We start from the raw sequence: 18,502 nt of genomic DNA, 5'->3' as shown, positions 1-18,502 counted from the left end.
TCATCGAAATTACTTCTGTGTCTTTGTTCTTGCTTCTGAGGAATTCTATCATCTCATCAATCAACTCACAGAATCTTCTGAGCATCTTCCCTCAACTCAGCCAGCGAACTTCACAGTGATGCACAAGGTCACCATAGTCTGAATCAATTTCTTCAAGAAGACTTCGAAACTGACAGTGATTGAACCCTCGTGATTTGATAAAATTAATGGTTTTCGTCACTAATGCCATCAGTGCCTGAAAACCAAGTTCTTTACTGCACAGGTTCTGTTGGTGAATAATACAATGCAACTTCACCAACTGTATGTTCTGCTTTCCTCGATGCTTCATCAACAGTGCTACCAGCCTGCTACTTTCTCTGATCATGGCTGGTGCTCCATTAGTTGTCACACTTACCAGTTTCGTGAAATTCAATGAAACACTACTACACAGTCGTACTGTCTCCTCGAATAAAGCAGACCCAGTTGTCTGACCCTTCATGGAATCCATGCCGATTAGTTCCTCTGTGATATCAAACGATGACGACACATCACGAACAAAAACTAGTAGCTGTGCTGTTGAACTGATGTCAGTCGACTCGTCTGCTGCCAAAGAGAAGTAGACAAAGTTGGCTACTTTATTTGTAAGCTGCCTTGTTACGTCTGCTGAGAGGTGTAAAATTCTTCATTGAATTGTCATTCGATTCAAAGCCACTGTCTGTAGTTTGCGAAATGCTTTCGGACACAACTTTTCCGATGCAGTAATCATACATTGCTTGACAAATTCACCATCAGTGAATGGTCGGCCAGATTTCACTATCATCATGGAAATATCGTAACTGACCTCACATGCTGCACCTAAATCTCCTGACTACTTTGAGAAAACGTTCTGCTGGTGATTCAGCGACTGCCGCAGAGATTCAGTTCGAGCTGTTCGTTCATCACTGACAACGTTGAAGAAATCTTTATGCTTCGACTCATAATGATGCTTTATATTGGATACCTTCGCCACTGCTACTGTCGAATGACAAAGCAGACAAATCACATTCTTCTGTTGTTGAACAAAACAGTATTGCACAGTTCAATCATCATGAAACTGCCGGTTTTCGTCGTCAACTTTTCTTTTACGATTAGCTGCCATTTTTGTTACGAAATAATATCAAAATAGGGCTCGTAAGTAAATCTCGAAGAACAATTGGAACGCGTGAGATTTCGTAATTACGGAAATATTACGTCATTGCACCAATGATTAAATGCCTATACATTAACGAGATTTGCTTATTAAATTTTCTTTATTGCTCGACACAAATATGGAACCATCCAGTATGTAATCTAATGCATATTCTTGTATAGCGCTTAATCTCCGCGCAGGCGGAGAACTCTCTATGTTTGACTTTCCCGTTGGACATCGCGGGCCACTCGACGACTGATCCGGCCCGCCGGACAGACTTTGTGCACCACTGCAGTAGATTATTGGTAGCATTAGTGAAAGAACTCTCTATTGTCTTCTGTGCAGAAGTCAATCTCAACGTAAGGAGCAGAGACTGTAAGGACAGTTCCGAAGTTGCTACCTAATGCTCAAATATAATCAACTTAAAAATTAAACATAACTATGTTAAGCTGTTCTAATAAAGTCAAATTGTTGGAGCCATTTAATGGGTTTCATTGGTCACTAGACGAGTTGAGGTTAATTATATAATGTTTTGCATATACTAGTGTCCAATTTTTCAAAAGACATGGAAATTGATATCTGCGTGAAGTTATCATTTTATCTTGACTGCTTGAGTTGTGAACTTAGAGCCTGGTGACTTGTTTTACCCGCAGCCTTTGGGAAGTAAAGGATATGACGACAATCGCGATCATGTAAGCCATATGGGTTTTACGAAACTTCCATCACTGAACTAATTTTTTTTTTTTTTTATATACTAGAAAACAGAATACATTTATTTTCAAAAAGTGTTTATTATTTATTTAGTTTTGCTCGAACTACAGAAAGTCAGAGTGATTGAAATTTAATGAGTTAATGTTAAGTTGGACTGATATAATATGGTCATAATAAACGAAACACTACGAACTTCAGTGTGGAGTTTTAAATAGGATTTGAAATTTATCAAGATTTGAGATACTTCATGATACCTGTGATATATACGTAATGAAAGTCAATGAAAATATTTCACTTTGGGGATCGAGGGTTATTTTAGTTCCGTACAAGATTTATCATGTAGTGAAGTGAGTATTATTAGCCTAACGTTTAGACTATTTTTCAGTTAAGTAAAGCTTACACTGTTATGGTTTTAGAACAATGTGCATGAGTTGGTGTATTAGGGAAAGAAAAATAAATGATTATGCCTGTGAACAGTTGTAATGGAAACTGTGTAAGCATGTAATGTTGTTATGTGTAGTTTTAGTTTTTCTACTGCTACACCAATACTATTAGTAGTACTACTACTTGAGGAGTGCTTCAGATGCTACAAATACTTGAAATCGTAATAGAATGTAGCATGTAGAAATAATATACTTTAGATCCCATAAGAAGGTTAAAATCTTAATCATTTGGTGATTAAAAAAAAGGACCAAAAAATTTCCAGCGATGTAGCAAATACAACAATTGTGAGGTAGCAATTAAGGCTTGAAAATTGAAAGACTAGGAAAATTATCAGTGATGTCGAGAAAACCCACTTGTAGAGAAATATATATGCAAAAACGGGTCGTTTGTATATATAGCCGTTTTTGCATATATAGGAAAATTATGTCCACTAGTAAAGTTAATGATAATGTTTTGAAGCATGATAAATGTGTGTTAACCATTGTTACTGGTTTATAATAATGCAAGGGTACACAAACTAATATTTTTGTAATTGAGTGAGCTGTATATTTGTCATTTAATATTAAAATAAACAATGCAAATCATTACAGTGAACATTTAATAAATGATGTATGGTTCTGTAACACTACTTTATATTTTATATCAAATGAAAACTTGTATTATGAAAATATTTTTTATTTTACTACAGTACTACTCAGTGTATTTATGATCTTTTTTGGATGTTGATTGTTTTGGTGTATTTAAGGGAATTAATGAATTATGAGGACTTTATTTCTTTCATTTCAGAGGTAGCTTAAGACTTGTAAATTCAATCTTTTTCACAAAATATATTAGTAAAACATCCACCAATGAAAATATCAGCATCAATAAATAAGAAATATTCACTTCTGTCTGTTCATAAACTTACCAAGTAACAAGATATTTGTGATATATAGATAGGGACATGTGAGAGGTAAAATGGGCAAAAGTCAACCTTGTCTATAGATGTGATACCAGTTTTCTTGAAATTTTATTTTTTTAATTGAGAAGTGTAAAATGTCTAGTTAATAAGCTACATTTATAGGAAATTACTAATATTATTATATACAAAGTGCTAAGTTGAAGTTTCTATTCTCTTTTTGAATGTTCCTCATAACCATCTAGTTCTTACATAGTTATTATAGTTGGTGTATGGACTCTGAAGTATGCTGTGTCCTCTACAAATAGATCACATAGTTTGTTAAAATTAAGGTTCAACTTTGTATACCCTCAAAAACAAATTTTGCCATAATGGTATTACTGAGTTGAATATAAACAGTTGTACATATTTTGAAATATTTAACTAAATAATATCATATTGCAATTTCAGATATCATCAGTGGATGAAGGATCAAAAACTACAGGAGTTGACAGCATCAGAACCTTTAACCTTAGAACAGGAATATGAAATGCAGCAATCATGGCTTGAAGATGATGACAGTTGTGTGTTTTTTTTTAACTTTAAATAGTTTAATTTTTTCTGTCAATTTGATATAGCTGTTTAGTTGTTTTGTTTTCTGATAGTTGTAATTTTTATATAATGCATATAAATATTTTAAATGCTGAAGAAGTTATAATAGAACAGTATTTAAGCATTTTCAATCATGTTTTTTCAATTAACAAAACAAAATAAAATAATCAGATATAAAACTTACCAACTAATTATTATAGAATTTGTTTTGTTTACTTAATACAAAGCTCTAATGAATGAAGTGCAAAATATAAGTATTTTTTCATATGAAACTTTAAAAGTAGAAAGAGCTCTGTGTAGTTTATAATATTTACATTTGTTTAGCTATTTCTGATAGCTTTCTGAAATTTAACAACTCTGTTTAAAATTTGCCCTCTAGGAAAAAATGCAAGATTTTTGTCATGTTTACTGGGTGCCCTCAAATTTTTCACTGTTAAATCTCAGTCTGTAGAGTCACTATTTGTGTGTTCCATTGGTTAAGAAAATGAAATACCTAAGAAGTAATTTCTGACAGCAGTTTACTCAAAGATGTAGTTAAGTAGTATAAATATAGAATATTAGCCTGTAAAACAAATATCTTTTGAAATAACACATTGAAAATACTGTTAGGAAACAATGTCAAGAATTATAATGTTGAGCTAATCAAAAGTTAAATCATACTATTTTTATTGAATTGAAATGTGGTTTTATTTTCTTTTATTTGGAAATAAGTTCAACATAACTTAATAAAGAAACTATATTGGGATTACGAAAAATGTTTCATAAATGTAGTTATGGAAGGTCCAAGGCATCAGAAAAAAAAGAATGAAAAGAACAACAACTTGTGTACACTGTTATATGTAGTTTTTAAGTGAGTGATTTCCTATGCAATTAGTATACAGGTATTGTTTCTGTATTTTAATATTTAAAGTGTGTAAGTTTTATGAAAAATACATGATGTGATGCATTGGTTTCAAGATGATTCAGTGAGTGTTTTTAAAGAGGCTTATTTAAATTGGGTATTTAAACAGGATGGTTTTTGTGTAATTTTTGTTTAGGTTAACATGTATCAGTGTGAAATGACTACTATGAATTTTTAAAGTGACCTCCACTTCCAAAGGTGGATGGAGGTTACATTTTCAGTCCTGTGTGTGTCTTTGTCAGCAAGATTAGTTGAAAACAGGTGAATATATTTGGACAAAAGTTGGTATACATTCAGACTGTGATCCAACTTAGAAGTGGTTAATTTTTGGAAGGTCAAGGTCACAAAAATTTAAAAAATCTTTTTAACTTGTTAACATGGGAACTAATTGTTCACATTATTTGTGTTCTATAACTCAGTCAAAAATTATCAGATTTTGATGAAACTTGGTGGTCTTATGTAGAAAATTATTCTTCTAAAAATATTCCATGTCAGTTGATACTGACTTGCATATTTTCATATTTTTTAGAGCCAAATGTGATCAACACTGCATGAGAGGTATGCATTGATTATTAACTGAATTTTTATTTTTATATTCTTGTAACTATAGTGGCAGGACAGAAAGTGTATTCAATATGTAGGAGGTTTTTCCTAGTCATGGCTTAAAAAAAGTTCAAGTGGAAGACCAAAGACCAACAAAGTTGAGGAACATGAGACTTAATGACATGTTTATCTATAGGTACAGATTTAACCTTCAACTCATTGCTAGTAGGCTGCTGTGAAACCTACTCATTCTGTGCATAAATCTAGGCATGTTTATTTTTGCTTCAAATCACAAAAACTTTGAAATATTTGTCTCATTCCTACCTCACCCTTACATAACATTTTAAGAAAAAATACATAGATCATCTGTCTAGTCTCTTGACACTAAAATGAAAATATTTATTGCTTCATCTACTTAACATTTTCCCTTTCAGAAGTCTACAGTCATGACAACTTTTCAGAGTAGTGAGTTAGTGAACTATACTGTTTATGGAAAGTAGTAGTGCACAAAATCTTATGTGACTCATTGTGTTGCACTTTGTTTTATTTTTTTCTTAGTGTCAGATCTTTCTGCCCATACTGGTGTGAAAGGGAGAGGAAAGCAGAGATAAGATATTTGACATAGCCCTGGGCAACTGTAAAAGTAGCAGTGAGATTTCAAATCTACTAAAAGGTAGAGGGGTGGTTTTTGATCCTCCTGAAAAGAAGGGAGATGGTATCCCATTCCACTTCAATCACTAATTTTACATAATAAAGATAATATAGTTATTATTATTATAATATTGGGTTTTAAGCACAAAAGGAATAAAATGGATATTTTCTTATTATTATGTGTGAGAATTGGCTGGATCACTAAACACAATGGTGTGTTATTCAGTACAATTTGGCCTATTTTACACATGCAGTATACTGTAAATACACTCTGGAAAAGTGAACTGTTGCTTTAATAATGCACTATCTTGGTCAGATTAGCTACTTGATACAAATTTTATAGCCAGATGAAGTTAATCCAGACATATGTTAAACCAAATAAAGTTCCTTTGAAATTTACATAAAAGGTACTTCATGCTAAAATTAGTATAAGAAAAATATGCATTAAAACTATCTTATCTCTCGATTATAATGTTTCTTGATGTTCAGTGCTATAGAAGATGCTTCTGTACAAAATCACATTTGTTTATTTTTCTTACTTTCAGTAGTAAGATTGTAACACTTAAGTGCATATGTTTAGCTGATTTGACATAAGTGAGTGTTTTTTAACTCATTGAGCTTCATAACATGAGACTATTGCTGTCAAAGTGATGTAGAATGTGATAAAATGCTATTTGTATAGGTTAAATACCATGTTTATAACATCAGGGCATACAGCTTTATGCATTACTATCAGTTTTGTTCACTAAAATAATCTTTTAATGAATGGGCTTTATCATTAAACCATGAAAAGTGGATAAACCTTACCACAAATATTCATTTTATGTGTACCTGAGGGTCAAAGTGTTTTTGCCAAGGTCATTTTACAAAGTTAAATTTTAAATTTAATTAAGCAACTTTGTTGTCAACATATTTTAGTAAACTAGACATAAAAATGTAGTTTGTAATCCAAAGTTTTTATATTATTTAAATAAATCCCTAGTCTTCATTTCTGTGTATCACTTAATGCATCTCTGCTCCAAATTGCCCCTTTTATATTTTCTATTTACCCTTATAAGATTTTATGAGTGCCCTGCCAATTACACATTCATAGTATAAATATTGACAATTTGAAATATAAATTTCTAGCCTTCAGAGTTGTTTTACTCACATATAAAAAAACAAAAGTCAAATTAACATACCATGCCTTATCTTTCTCATTCTGTTTTTAGAAATGTCAATAATTCTCTCTGACATTTAGTGTTGAATTATTTATAACCGATAGAAAAAGCAGACTGTTCTTCATGAGATTTGTTAGGAGAATAACAGCATCTGAGTTAGGCTGACTCAGTAAGTTCACAGAAAAAATCTTTAGAAAAAATATTTTATAAAAAAAATTATGTTTTTTGCATATAGTATGCTTTTCATATTTATTTAAAACTTGTGTCTGTGACTTTTTGGTGATAAATTTCAACAATAAACAGATGGTATACAACCCACTTGTTTTGAAATAATATATATTCAAATCAAGCCACATGTATGTACAAAAATTCATTTCATTGTTGTTTAACCATAGTTGTATCCAGAGCTTTAAATAATTCTCTTCTTTTTTTTTGTTAAAAGTTCACACAGGCTCATTCAGTTACTTTAGAATCAAATTGACAAAATGAATCATTCTTTTCTATCTATGTTATTACAATACAAGCTGTGAAACTCACTTCAAAATCACCACTATAACTATTGGTTGCCACACTTGTATTCAAAGCTTTAAATAATTATATCTTTTTCATCAGAATTCATGGGTTCAACTTCTTTAGAACACCCTTTGGCAAGACAAATTCTTCTCTCACTCTCTCGGTTGTTACATTATAAACTGTGACACTCTCACTTTATAAATTGCCATTATGGATAAACTGCCAACCACATAGTCTAACTTCACTTTTACTTACTTCTGTACATGACATATTTATAACTTATAACATAAACAATTTAGAAATATCTAGTCCTCTAATAACAACAGTGTTAAACATAACAAAAAAGTTTCGAGTAAGATGGTGTCAACAGTATTACAAAAGCCTACTGCAACAATTAAATTGCATATACAATGTATAAATTGTGCAGAGTTACATAACAAAATTTTACATAACTTTTAAAACAATTAATTTTTAATGCTATTGTTATAGAACTAAATCATTAAAGATTCAATCAACTAAATAATAAATCTTAAACTGAATAGTCTTGTATATCCAGCAATCATTGTAATTTTACTTTATTCAGGACTCATATGTGTAATTGAAATAATGCAATCCTTTATCTGGATAATGATTATTGAAATTTTTATTGTTTTATGAACATTCTAGTCTGGGAACAGAAGTATTTGGACCAGACTAATAATGTTGATGGTATAAAAGCCTCTACTAAGAGTACGATATGGATGTTTATAGCTGAACATAAACTATTCACTGCTGCTTTTGAAAATATTTCTCTTAAAAATTGCCACTGCTTGTATATAGTAATATTCTGATCTTTTATTTTCTTATTGTTGAAAGTAAAAAAGAACAGTTATATGAAATGGTGGTTATTACTTTTTAAAATTAGCTATACTGTTTTTTTTATATGTAGCCATTTTACTTTGTAATGTGTAGTTGTGCCCAAGAATGTATTATTAATATTTTAATTTTTGAAGTATTAGGAATATCTAAATGTGTTGAAGTTTATTAAAAATAAATATGAATTCCAGTCTAATGTCTGAAACAGCTCATTAACTGGATAATTCAGAAAAATAAATTAGTATCATTATTGTTACATAATCAGTGATGTTGAGAAAACCCACTTGTAGAGAAAAATATATATGTTTGCTCCTTTACGTAAAAAATTTTCTCAACCCAAATAAGCTGTTTCTACGTATGTATTATTGTTACATAGTTCTTCAAATCCTGTATAAATAAAGGTTCAGTGTGATGAAAACAATAGAGCTGAAAATATCGTGTATATAATGTTGAAGTTTCATGTGTATTTTAGGGAAGTTTTATTTAACAGTTTTAGTTTGAAATCAAATTTTAAATACTATAAAGGTAACTTGTTTTCTTTTTATTTACAGAATGCACTTTCATAGTTCTAGATAAAAAGGATATGGAACAAAAAAGTGAAGTAGGTAGGTGTTGGAGTGTTATACCTTTTTACCATTCATTGTAAACTGTGAAGATAAATCAAAGTTCACTAAACATTTACAGAGATGAAACCACTACATAATTGTTTTTAACACATTAAGGTTAAAAGTTTTTCTCAGTTTATATGCCAGAGTATGCTTTATTTTTTAACCCTCTCTAAATGTCTTAGTCAACAATATTAACATTAAAGTTATTGATGCTTAATAGTTGTTTGAATGTTCATGTAACTTTGTGTCCTGAATACAAACAAGTACAAATTAGATATTTTGGTGATGAACGACTTTTTTAGATTTTTATAAAAAATTTTTTTGGATGGTTATATATCTAGTAAAACAGTATGATTTATTAGGGACAAACATTTAGGCTGCTGAACTTATTTACTGAAACAAACATATAATCCATTAAATAAAGTATTTGTGTTAGTCATATCATTGAACCTATCTCAAGAAAACTATTGACCAAAAAATGAATCATTCTTCTCCGTCCATATTTTGACAGTACAAGTTATGAAACTCACTTGAAAATCACACTATAACTGTTGGTTGTCACAGTTGTATCTAGGACTTTAAATATTTCTTTTTTTTGTCAGAGTTCAGACAGATGGGTTTAATTACTTTTGAACACCCTCTGACAATGACAAATATCTTCATCTTTATGAATCATCACTCTAAAACTTTAAATTCATTTAATGAATTTTATATCAGCAAATTGTTAAAGATTGAAGACACTAAAAGTAAAATACTTTGGAATTTTTCCTTTTCCATGTTCAACTTTACATTAGATAAAATATTCTTAGTTGGCCTTTGTTTTTTAACATGGTATATCCCAGTAATTATTTGTTGTTTTTCTCTACATTTACTTTTGATTGACATTAATCATCAATTTCACTATTTACTACTGTTTAAAGTCTCATTTTAACTTTAACTGTGGATTTGAAATAAAATCCCTGAATATGCTAGAAAAATGAATATTGTTTTTGGATTCAGCATACAGGAAGTGCTGTAGAACATGGAAATATTTCCAGCCAATAAAACCATCATAGGCCTGTGTTATCAGGAGTTATTCACATTAGAATGTGAATTTTTTTATTAAACATTTTGTTTATTTTATTGTATTAAAGACAATTATTTTATTCATGAAACACTTTAGTTTCATGTTTCTTAATCTTCAAATGTACAACTTTGTATTTTTAAAATGCACATAAGAAACTATACTTTTTTACAACTATATACACAGCCAATTTCCCATGACTTTTCTTATTTGATTTTACATTTTAACCTTGTTTATCAAGGACATTAATGTAGTTGTTGTGTAAAGCAGCATCAGTAAAAAACTATACTCATTTCTGTGCAATCACTAAAATCAGTTGTAACAGTTAGTATAAACATACAGATTTTCAGTAGCTTTGTGAATTTATCAACTAGAAAGTACTTATTTGTTTTTTATATTATTCACTATTATAGGAATCTACCTGTTGTATCATATTTAATAACAAAACATTTTTTGTCTTTTAAACATTTTGTGTAAAAAATGGCAAAATATATTTATGAAAAGCCCATGAAAATGGTGTTAATCTTATATTCAGATCAGCTTGATATAGTTTACATATTATGTTGCATATATTATACACTTTTTTGTACATTAGTTTAGGATTAAAAAGTAACTTCATTGCAAATTGTTGTATGTGAAGATGTCAATCACATTAACTCTTCCATATCAGGTAGGTAAAAGTGTGCATGTCACAGCCTTTTACAGAGTTACATTCAAAACTTAAGTAAACTGTTTTATTATCAATGTATATAAATATACTCTTGGAATCAAAGCCTGGCTAATAAGTCAAATTTTAATATTAGATAAGTTCTTTGTTTTAATTTATAAGGAAATACTTTAAAAAATCCTTAATCTCATTTTGTATGAAAATTGTGACATTTACTGTCTAGGTCTTTTCTCTAATTTGTTCAGCACCCCTCTGAAAAATATGTAATTTAAAATAAAATACTCTTTATAACATTGTTATTGCTTACACAAAGCATAATTTTCATAGCTTTCAATCTTAATTGGTTACAGAGCCATAAACTAGAAAATCAAAACCCCTTTGTCACATCCTTCTTTTCACAAATTGACGTTAGTTCCCTCCGACATTTAATACTGTATTATTTATAACCAATAGAAAGCCAAAGTATTAATCTATTAAATGATATATTACATAACTTTGTTTTCTCTATGGAAAATTGTCTATTTTGCTTCCAGTTCTAACTTTATTCCCCCACAAAACACATGGAGAACCTTAGCTGGATTTTTAATGATTCTTATCACTTAGTTAAAAAGCCAGAAAAAGTACGGTAGTTGTAGAACATTGTCTGCTTTTAATTTGTTATATTTTGTATTCTTAGGTGTATTATTTCGTTAAATAAAATATTTAGTGTGATAGCACCATTAGCATAAAAGGATAAGCTTTAGGTACTTTAGGTTTTGTTTTTCATATGTATTCTTTATTTATTATAATAAAAATAACAGAATGTAAACATTAGAAACTTATTAGGTGAGATTAGATAAAATAAAGAGAAAAAATGAATAAAAATTGTTCACAAGGTATACATGAACTATATTGATAAAGTAATTGAGCTATGAGTTTACTGAATGATTTGCAACTCATGGTGGGATTTTTTGTGAGACAGTTCAAAGAGCAATAAAAGAATAACATTTAAGTAGAAACAGATGTATGCTGTTACAAGTTTTAACCTACTTAGAATAAACAATTGTAGTTTTCTGTTATAATTTGCATTCATCCCAAAATGAAAAAAAAGGTATAGAAAATAACAGATAAAATGTAAAGTTTGTGTGAAATAAAACTATTTGATATTTACTTAGGAAGTTTTTAGGGATTATGCAAATAAAATTTTAAAATTTACAGAAGAAGAAAAGTATTTTTAGTCTTAACATAAAAATCACCTTGCACTTGAAGTAGTTAATGCTCTGACACTGTACAGTTACAGTTTTAGTAAAACATCCTTAAATAAAAATTATGATTTTTTGTCTACAAAAGACTTAATGTTTACTGAAGGTTTACTTTAAAAGGCATAGGCATAGGAACCATTATACATGATTAATTAAAATTTTAACTCTATCAATGTATGTGAATTTTTTTTATTGGGATTTAATCACTGTCTGTTTAATTAAGACCCTTATTTTTTTATGGTAACACAAAAATTGAAGTATGTAGTTGTTATGAGTACGCTGTAATGATTTTAAAATTATGTATTATTAACATGCTACAGATTCAATGATAGGAGATGTTAACTTATTCCTCAACAACCCTGAAAATCTCAAGCAAGGGGAAGTTGAAATAATGATTGCAGGTAATATCATGGGAATCTTCAAACTACTTTTATAGAACAAGCAGTGGAAGGTTAACCACTTGTTTAGAAGTGTAATTTCCTGAAATAGTCATGAATTTGACCATTCTGTAATTAACATCAAATGTCTTTTTATTTAGGTAAATTCATCTGATACTTTTCTAAATATCTATAGTTTCAACTTGTAGTTATTCTTATTTGTGTTTATCACAAGTTTCATGAACATAAGCATGTGCTGTTCTTTTTTAACAGGTAAAGGCCATATACTGCAGCTTTCTTCCTAAGTCTCTAACTAACATGTATACATTTTTGTATGGACTAATTGGAGGTTAACTTATTCAAACAGACAATACAAAAACTTGTACAACTGACTTTGCTTAAGACTGTGTATGGAGCCATGAAATATGTAGCCTGTGGACTTGTGTTGTGATACACAAATTTGTATTTTTCCCAGGGAATTTAAGTCTTTCTGGCTTTTAAGTGCTCTCAAATTTTTTCTTGTTGACAATGCAGCAACTTGGCTAGTTTGGATAACTTAATACTGTGTTTGTTAAATAAAGAACTTTGTGTTTAAAACTACTCTTGTGATAGTCTGTTTTCATGAACTGTCCATGTTCACTTTATTCTTCCTCAAATAGCCCTAAATCTATGTTTGTAAAACATTAAAACTTTTCTACTGTACCCAAATTTTACAGTAACATTTTAAGAAATAATTTTTTTTTGTAATTTGTAAAATGTGTTAGGTGTGTACGCATTCCTAAAAGTGGTCAAGCAACTCTTTTTTTTTTTGTAAGACTATTTTTGATTGCATATATTTTGTAATGTTTTGTTTAATTACTTGTATATCTTTATAAAAGCAGATATGTTTTAAAATGCTCTTCACCTTAATTTTGAAATTTAAATTAAAAACTGTTAATTTAAAATGTAACCATTAATTTGAGTAAAACATTTTCATATTTTAAGCAGTAAGTAGGAAGGGTATGAGACTAGCTACATTTTACAAATATACTTTAGTTCATTTTTCAACATTCCTTTAGTACACCTTGTTTTTCTCCTTATGAATCTAGTTATGTTGATATATGATATGTATGGCTGATCATGTATATGTCTAACAATGTAATCTGGAATTTTAAGAATGGAAATATTCATAATAATTTTGACATGTGAAGTTAGGTTTATTGGGACTGTTAAAAGTATTGCAGTCTAATTTATTATAGAAAAACATGTTTTATGGATGTCTATATTCTTCTTATTTTTTAACAGCATCATTTCATGTTTCACTGACTGTACACATGAATTACATTAGTAACATGTTTTGGTAAAAGTTTCAATAGTCATTTATATTTTCACATAAATTTTTAAGCCAGGTGAGGCATAGTGGCTAGCCTGTTGAACCATGAATCTAAAGATGTTCCATTTCTACAAAATTGCACTTTTGGATGTATTTTAAAAGTGACAGACAAATTACCAGTTTTGAAATTACAATATACTGCTCTAAAGTTGGTGGTGGGCATTGTTGACTAGCTATTTTTTTTCAAGTCAGCTCAAAATTAAGGAAAGCTAACAGTAAACCTTGCATAGATTTGTGCATATTAGTCTATACATTCATGCTATAAGAACCACAAAGAGAATTAGCATACGTATGTGCTGTTCCTATAGAGAAAGGGGTGTTTGTATTGCCAATATATATATACATAATCAGTAATGAACTTACTTTTGTAGGTAAACTTTAACTTTACTATAAATAGTAATTTTCATGTTTAAAACTAATATACTACTATAGGTTTTAAAGATGTATAGTTCTACATCAAAATTTATATTTTACAAGGCTGTTGATTCCAGCTTATTACATATTACAAGTGATTAATATAGACTAACATGTTAGTTCTTGAACAAAACAATTTTTTTTTATCACTAGAGGAGCATAAACGTGGCCAAGGTAAAGGGAAGGAAGCTTTACTGTTCATGTTACGATATGGTGAGTCTGTTGACGAAAGAAAATTTGCAGAACATGAAGTACTCTCACAAGTGTCAAGTTTAGATAGAAGAATAGTGTAAAAGCTTATTCATTGTTGATTTTTTAATATTGGAAAAGCTTTTATGAAATGTAGAAATGATTTACAAAATATTGTTTAATTATGAGTATGGTATTTGAAAATTATACTGGTAAAAAACTAACCTTATACATCACATCTAATTACTATTTACTGTTTGTGCTAAAATTGAACCTTATGACTGCAAATGTTTGAACAAACTATTCTACTTTGAGAGTGTTTCTATAGTAAAACTGTCTTTAAAAAAAAAAGGTAAATTTATATTTTATAGTTAGGGATTTTAATTTTTTCATAATAATTTTTCTTATTGTTATAGGTGATTTAGGTAAGTTATTTTACTTATATAACTAATCCAGTATTACTTGAAATTAATGTGACTATTTATTTGGTAAGAATTGTTTCACTCTTTATGTACAGTGTTAAAATTCCTTAGAAATTGATTTGTCACTCAAAGTGCTTGAACAACCTGGATCATATGCAGGTGTTCATGAGGAACTAAAAGATTCTTCTTTGTGTTTTTGTCATATTTAATTTGTATAAATCAGTTTACACATCTTCTTGTTGCTATACTTAGTCTACCTAAAACAGTTTAAATATCCTAATAATGTTGTACATAGTCTAAAACTACATAAATTAGTTTAAATATTATATTAATGCTGTATATACTGTAGTCTACCTAAGTCAGTCTGAGTATCCTGTTAATGCTGTACATAGTCTATTCCATCTAAATGAGTTTAAATATCATTTTGATGTATTTGTGATGTTAGAAAAACAAATAGGTTCAAGAAATTAATTTAATACAAGAATACAATATCTTATAACCTAAGCATTTTCAAAAGACAGACCTTTCTTCTTCAGGGGTTGTTTATGCTGTACATAGTTTATTCCACGTAAGTTGGTTTAAACATAGTCTTGTCTAGAAGTTCCCTAACTTCTTCTATCTGAGGACCAGCTAGTTCTGATTCCATTATTTAACAAACCACTTTATACAATCTGAACTTTTCAAATTATATTGTAAAACATATACTTCAATAGTTATGTTTTAAAATGCATGCTTGTTTTCATCCTTCTTGTAGACTGGTATCTTTGAAGGTATTCATTATTTTGTTTTAGCACTACTATTGATGTAGCAGTAAAAGCTAAACCAGACTCAGGCTCTTCATCTTTTGCATAAAGTGAAACTGATCCATGATCAAGAAATTTCATGAAAAAAATGAATGGTTTAAGACACCAAACAAGTTGCATTTTCTTTGAAATATTGATGGTTTACAGATTTGATTTATATTTATTTAAACTATTAGATATATATATGTTTTATGGTATTGAGAAAGAGCATTCTTTTTACCAAGCATTACATGTAATTCTGTGTAATTGTTTACATATGACAATGATATATTTGCTGTTTTCTTGTAAAATTCATCCCTGTAAATTTAATATATATATATATATATATAATATATATATAATATACTGTTCAAATATTTACATGGCTTAGGAAACATTTCAAAAACATAAATCACTCTGATTATGGAAATATTTTTCAGAAAAGAACTTTTTTTATGTTTGCAATAGTAGTGCATAACTATTTTGCTTATGCCTAGTTTAAGAAAGTATTTTCATTTGTTAATAACTGTGACTTTGAAAAGCAGATTCATGGGAATGTATTTTAATGTAACCAAACATCTTTCTTTGAGCAATAATGTTATTTTAGTTGTCATTTTCATAATCTGAGTTGGTCATGTAAGTGCTTTGTATCTAAGCTTTGATTACATGTTTTTCTGCATTATGGAACAAAGTATATTTTTATTTGCCATTGAAAGTTTTATTTATATCTTGCAGGAGTTGAACAACTTCAAGTTACCTCATTTATTGCAAAAGTGAAAATGAAAAATCTACCTAGCAAAAATATGTTTGAAAAGATTGGTTTTAAAGAGGTATATTAAGTAATTATTTTAATTTTTAGCTGTTCTTCATATATTACATCCTAAGTTTCTGAGGACTTGTATGTTAGATATCCCTGAGCTAAAATGAAAACTTGTAGCATTTGCCCTTGCTTTAATGAGTTATATACCATAAACTGAAACCCAATTGCCATTTTCCTTTTAGCACATGCAGATTTTATAAACTGTGAATAATTCTGACATTTGCTATTGGATTACTTATAACCAATACAAAAAGAAGGTTTTAAGATAATTTGTTTCATTATAAGATTAGCTCATTCTCGTAATCAGTTAAGTTACTGTGTGTCAGTTTCACAGTTTTTTATTACTGAGATTATCTCAGTCAAGTAGGGAAAATATTTTTAATGCACATATAGCTTGTTTATAAAACCAGTTAAATTATAATATGTATTTATGTATTTAAATTGTAATAGTTTCAGGACACTGATATTTGGTGAGTATTGATTAGATTGATTCATATTATATAAACTAGCTAATCAAAATTATGATTAAATTGATTACTTTCATGAAAATAATAGTATGATGTTTTCAGTTACTACAGCTGATTATTTTAACTATCCAGTGATCAAAATTAGCATTAACAATCATTTCAAATAGCTACTATTGGTATTATTATTTTTCATCATTTTCAGTCAATTCAAGTATGTTCAGCTTATAAAATATGAAGAGAGCTCAAATGAGTAATGAGGAAAATTTTATTAAAAGTTTAACATTATACAGGGTGTTCGGAAAGTCACTGTGCACTTATATATTTATTAACAGGCAAAACTACCCAGTGACTTTCCAAACACCCTGTAGAAAGTTCTGTCATCATCAATGAAAACTCTACAGTGATCTCTTTGTGCTCTGCCTACTACAATTTTTAGCATTATAAGATTGTTTTTAGCCACTTCGTGAAGAGAGTCAATTAGTTGATGGTAATCAATCAGTGATACTAACAACTCATCAACTAGTAAATTCAACTAATTGCTTAGCTTTAGGCAACACCCTAGATTAAACTTCTTCACAAGGATTTGATGTTGAACTATTAGTTAAATACTATTACCAATGTAGTTGCCACACAGTAAAGGTGAACCATACAGTTTAAATGCTAACATCTGTTGTCAGCATTAAAATATAAAATTTCAAAGTAGTGTTATAAAGCTTTATAGTAAGAAGTTTCTGTTAAACATTATTAGAACTTTTGTGTATTGATAAAAAATTGTAGCATATTTGATTACTATTATTATTTTAGTAATAAGTTGTCAGAAATAATCAAAATTAGTTACTGAAACTTGTCTTTGCCTTAAGAGATATCTTTGACACATTTGAAAGAAAACTAAAACTTTAATGTTAGTTAAAGCTAATAAAAATTACACTTCTTTTTAAATATAGAAAGAATTCAGAAATTAATAGGCATTGATTAAAGGACTGTTTACGTCACATTGAGTAAATAGATGAGATGGGCACTTGAGTCTCAGTGAAAAACAAGTGTGTATGTAATTACAGTACTGCTGGGATTGCATTTATATTAAATCTTAGGTTTTACATTTTCTTTCTTTTTATATAGGTTTCTCAAAGTGATATTTTTGAAGAACTTACTTTACAACTGGTTGTAACAGAAGAATGGTTCTTGTGGTTGTTATCTCAAACAAATTGTTACCACATTCATGTATATAATCCACTATATGAATAGTAAAATCATTTATTTCATTGTTTGAGGTTTATTGTGCATAAAGTATGTTTAGTTTTCTAACTTAAGATTTTTTTTCAGAAGTTAATTCTACAAGAAAGAGAGAAATCATGGTTAACTGTACATGTACACAATTTGGAGAACTTGATTTGTGATAGATTTATGACACTTAAAATTCAAAGCTTTTGAGTAAATTGTAAAAGCCTTTTAAAATATTAAAATGATCTGATTCTATTTAGCCCAGGTTTTATTAATTTTTAACTTATGTAAAACTGCAGTCAGTTGAAATGTTTGTACACTTGATTTTTCGTTATACAAGTTTTTACTTATTGTTGATATTGGAATGATGAAACATTAGAAATCAATAAAACATCAACACCTTTGTAAACAGGGCAAAATGTATTTCTAATTTAACAGAAAAAAT

At 29.1% G+C, this 18,502-nt stretch overlaps 1 protein-coding gene across 6 annotated transcripts; it reads left to right on the top strand.

Annotated features, from left to right (window-relative positions):
• The first annotated feature begins 1,412 nt into the window (after positions 1 to 1,412).
• Mnat9 (microtubule-associated Nat9) lies at positions 1,413 to 18,314 on the top strand. Of its 6 annotated transcripts, none has more exons than XM_076469257.1 (7): positions 1,413 to 1,839; positions 3,651 to 3,760; positions 8,966 to 9,019; positions 12,314 to 12,394; positions 14,310 to 14,369; positions 16,285 to 16,379; positions 17,956 to 18,314. In XM_076469257.1, the coding sequence occupies exons 1-7, from the start codon at positions 1,820 to 1,822 to the stop codon at positions 18,079 to 18,081; spliced, it is 546 nt and encodes a 181-aa protein (XP_076325372.1). In that variant the 5' UTR covers positions 1,413 to 1,819; the 3' UTR covers positions 18,082 to 18,314. The 6 variants fall into 6 exon arrangements, with proteins under 6 accessions (XP_076325372.1, XP_076325374.1, XP_076325371.1 ...); XM_076469256.1 differs by having other exon boundaries at positions 1,805 to 2,205; XM_076469258.1 differs by lacking the exon at positions 1,413 to 1,839 and adding an exon at positions 2,220 to 2,351.
• Positions 18,315 to 18,502: the final 188 nt, after the last annotated feature.

The sequence above is a fragment of the Tachypleus tridentatus genome, chromosome 12 (assembly GCF_004210375.1).
Source record: "Tachypleus tridentatus isolate NWPU-2018 chromosome 12, ASM421037v1, whole genome shotgun sequence".
Taxonomy (NCBI): domain Eukaryota; kingdom Metazoa; phylum Arthropoda; class Merostomata; order Xiphosura; family Limulidae; genus Tachypleus; species Tachypleus tridentatus.
Note: the sequence above shows the minus strand (reverse complement) of the source record. Positions and strands in the feature narration are given on the sequence as shown.

Excerpts from the sequence above, each read along its gene's own strand:
- Mnat9 (XM_076469256.1), top strand. The coding sequence starts at position 2,129 with ATGAAAGTCAATGAAAATATTTCACTTTGGGGATCGAGGGTTATTTTA. Across the intron at positions 2,206-3,650 it reads AAGATTTATCATGTAGTGAA|ATATCATCAGTGGATGAAGG; the intron begins GTGAGTATTATT and ends TTGCAATTTCAG. Across the intron at positions 14,370-16,284 it reads ACTGTTCATGTTACGATATG|GAGTTGAACAACTTCAAGTT; the intron begins GTGAGTCTGTTG and ends TATATCTTGCAG.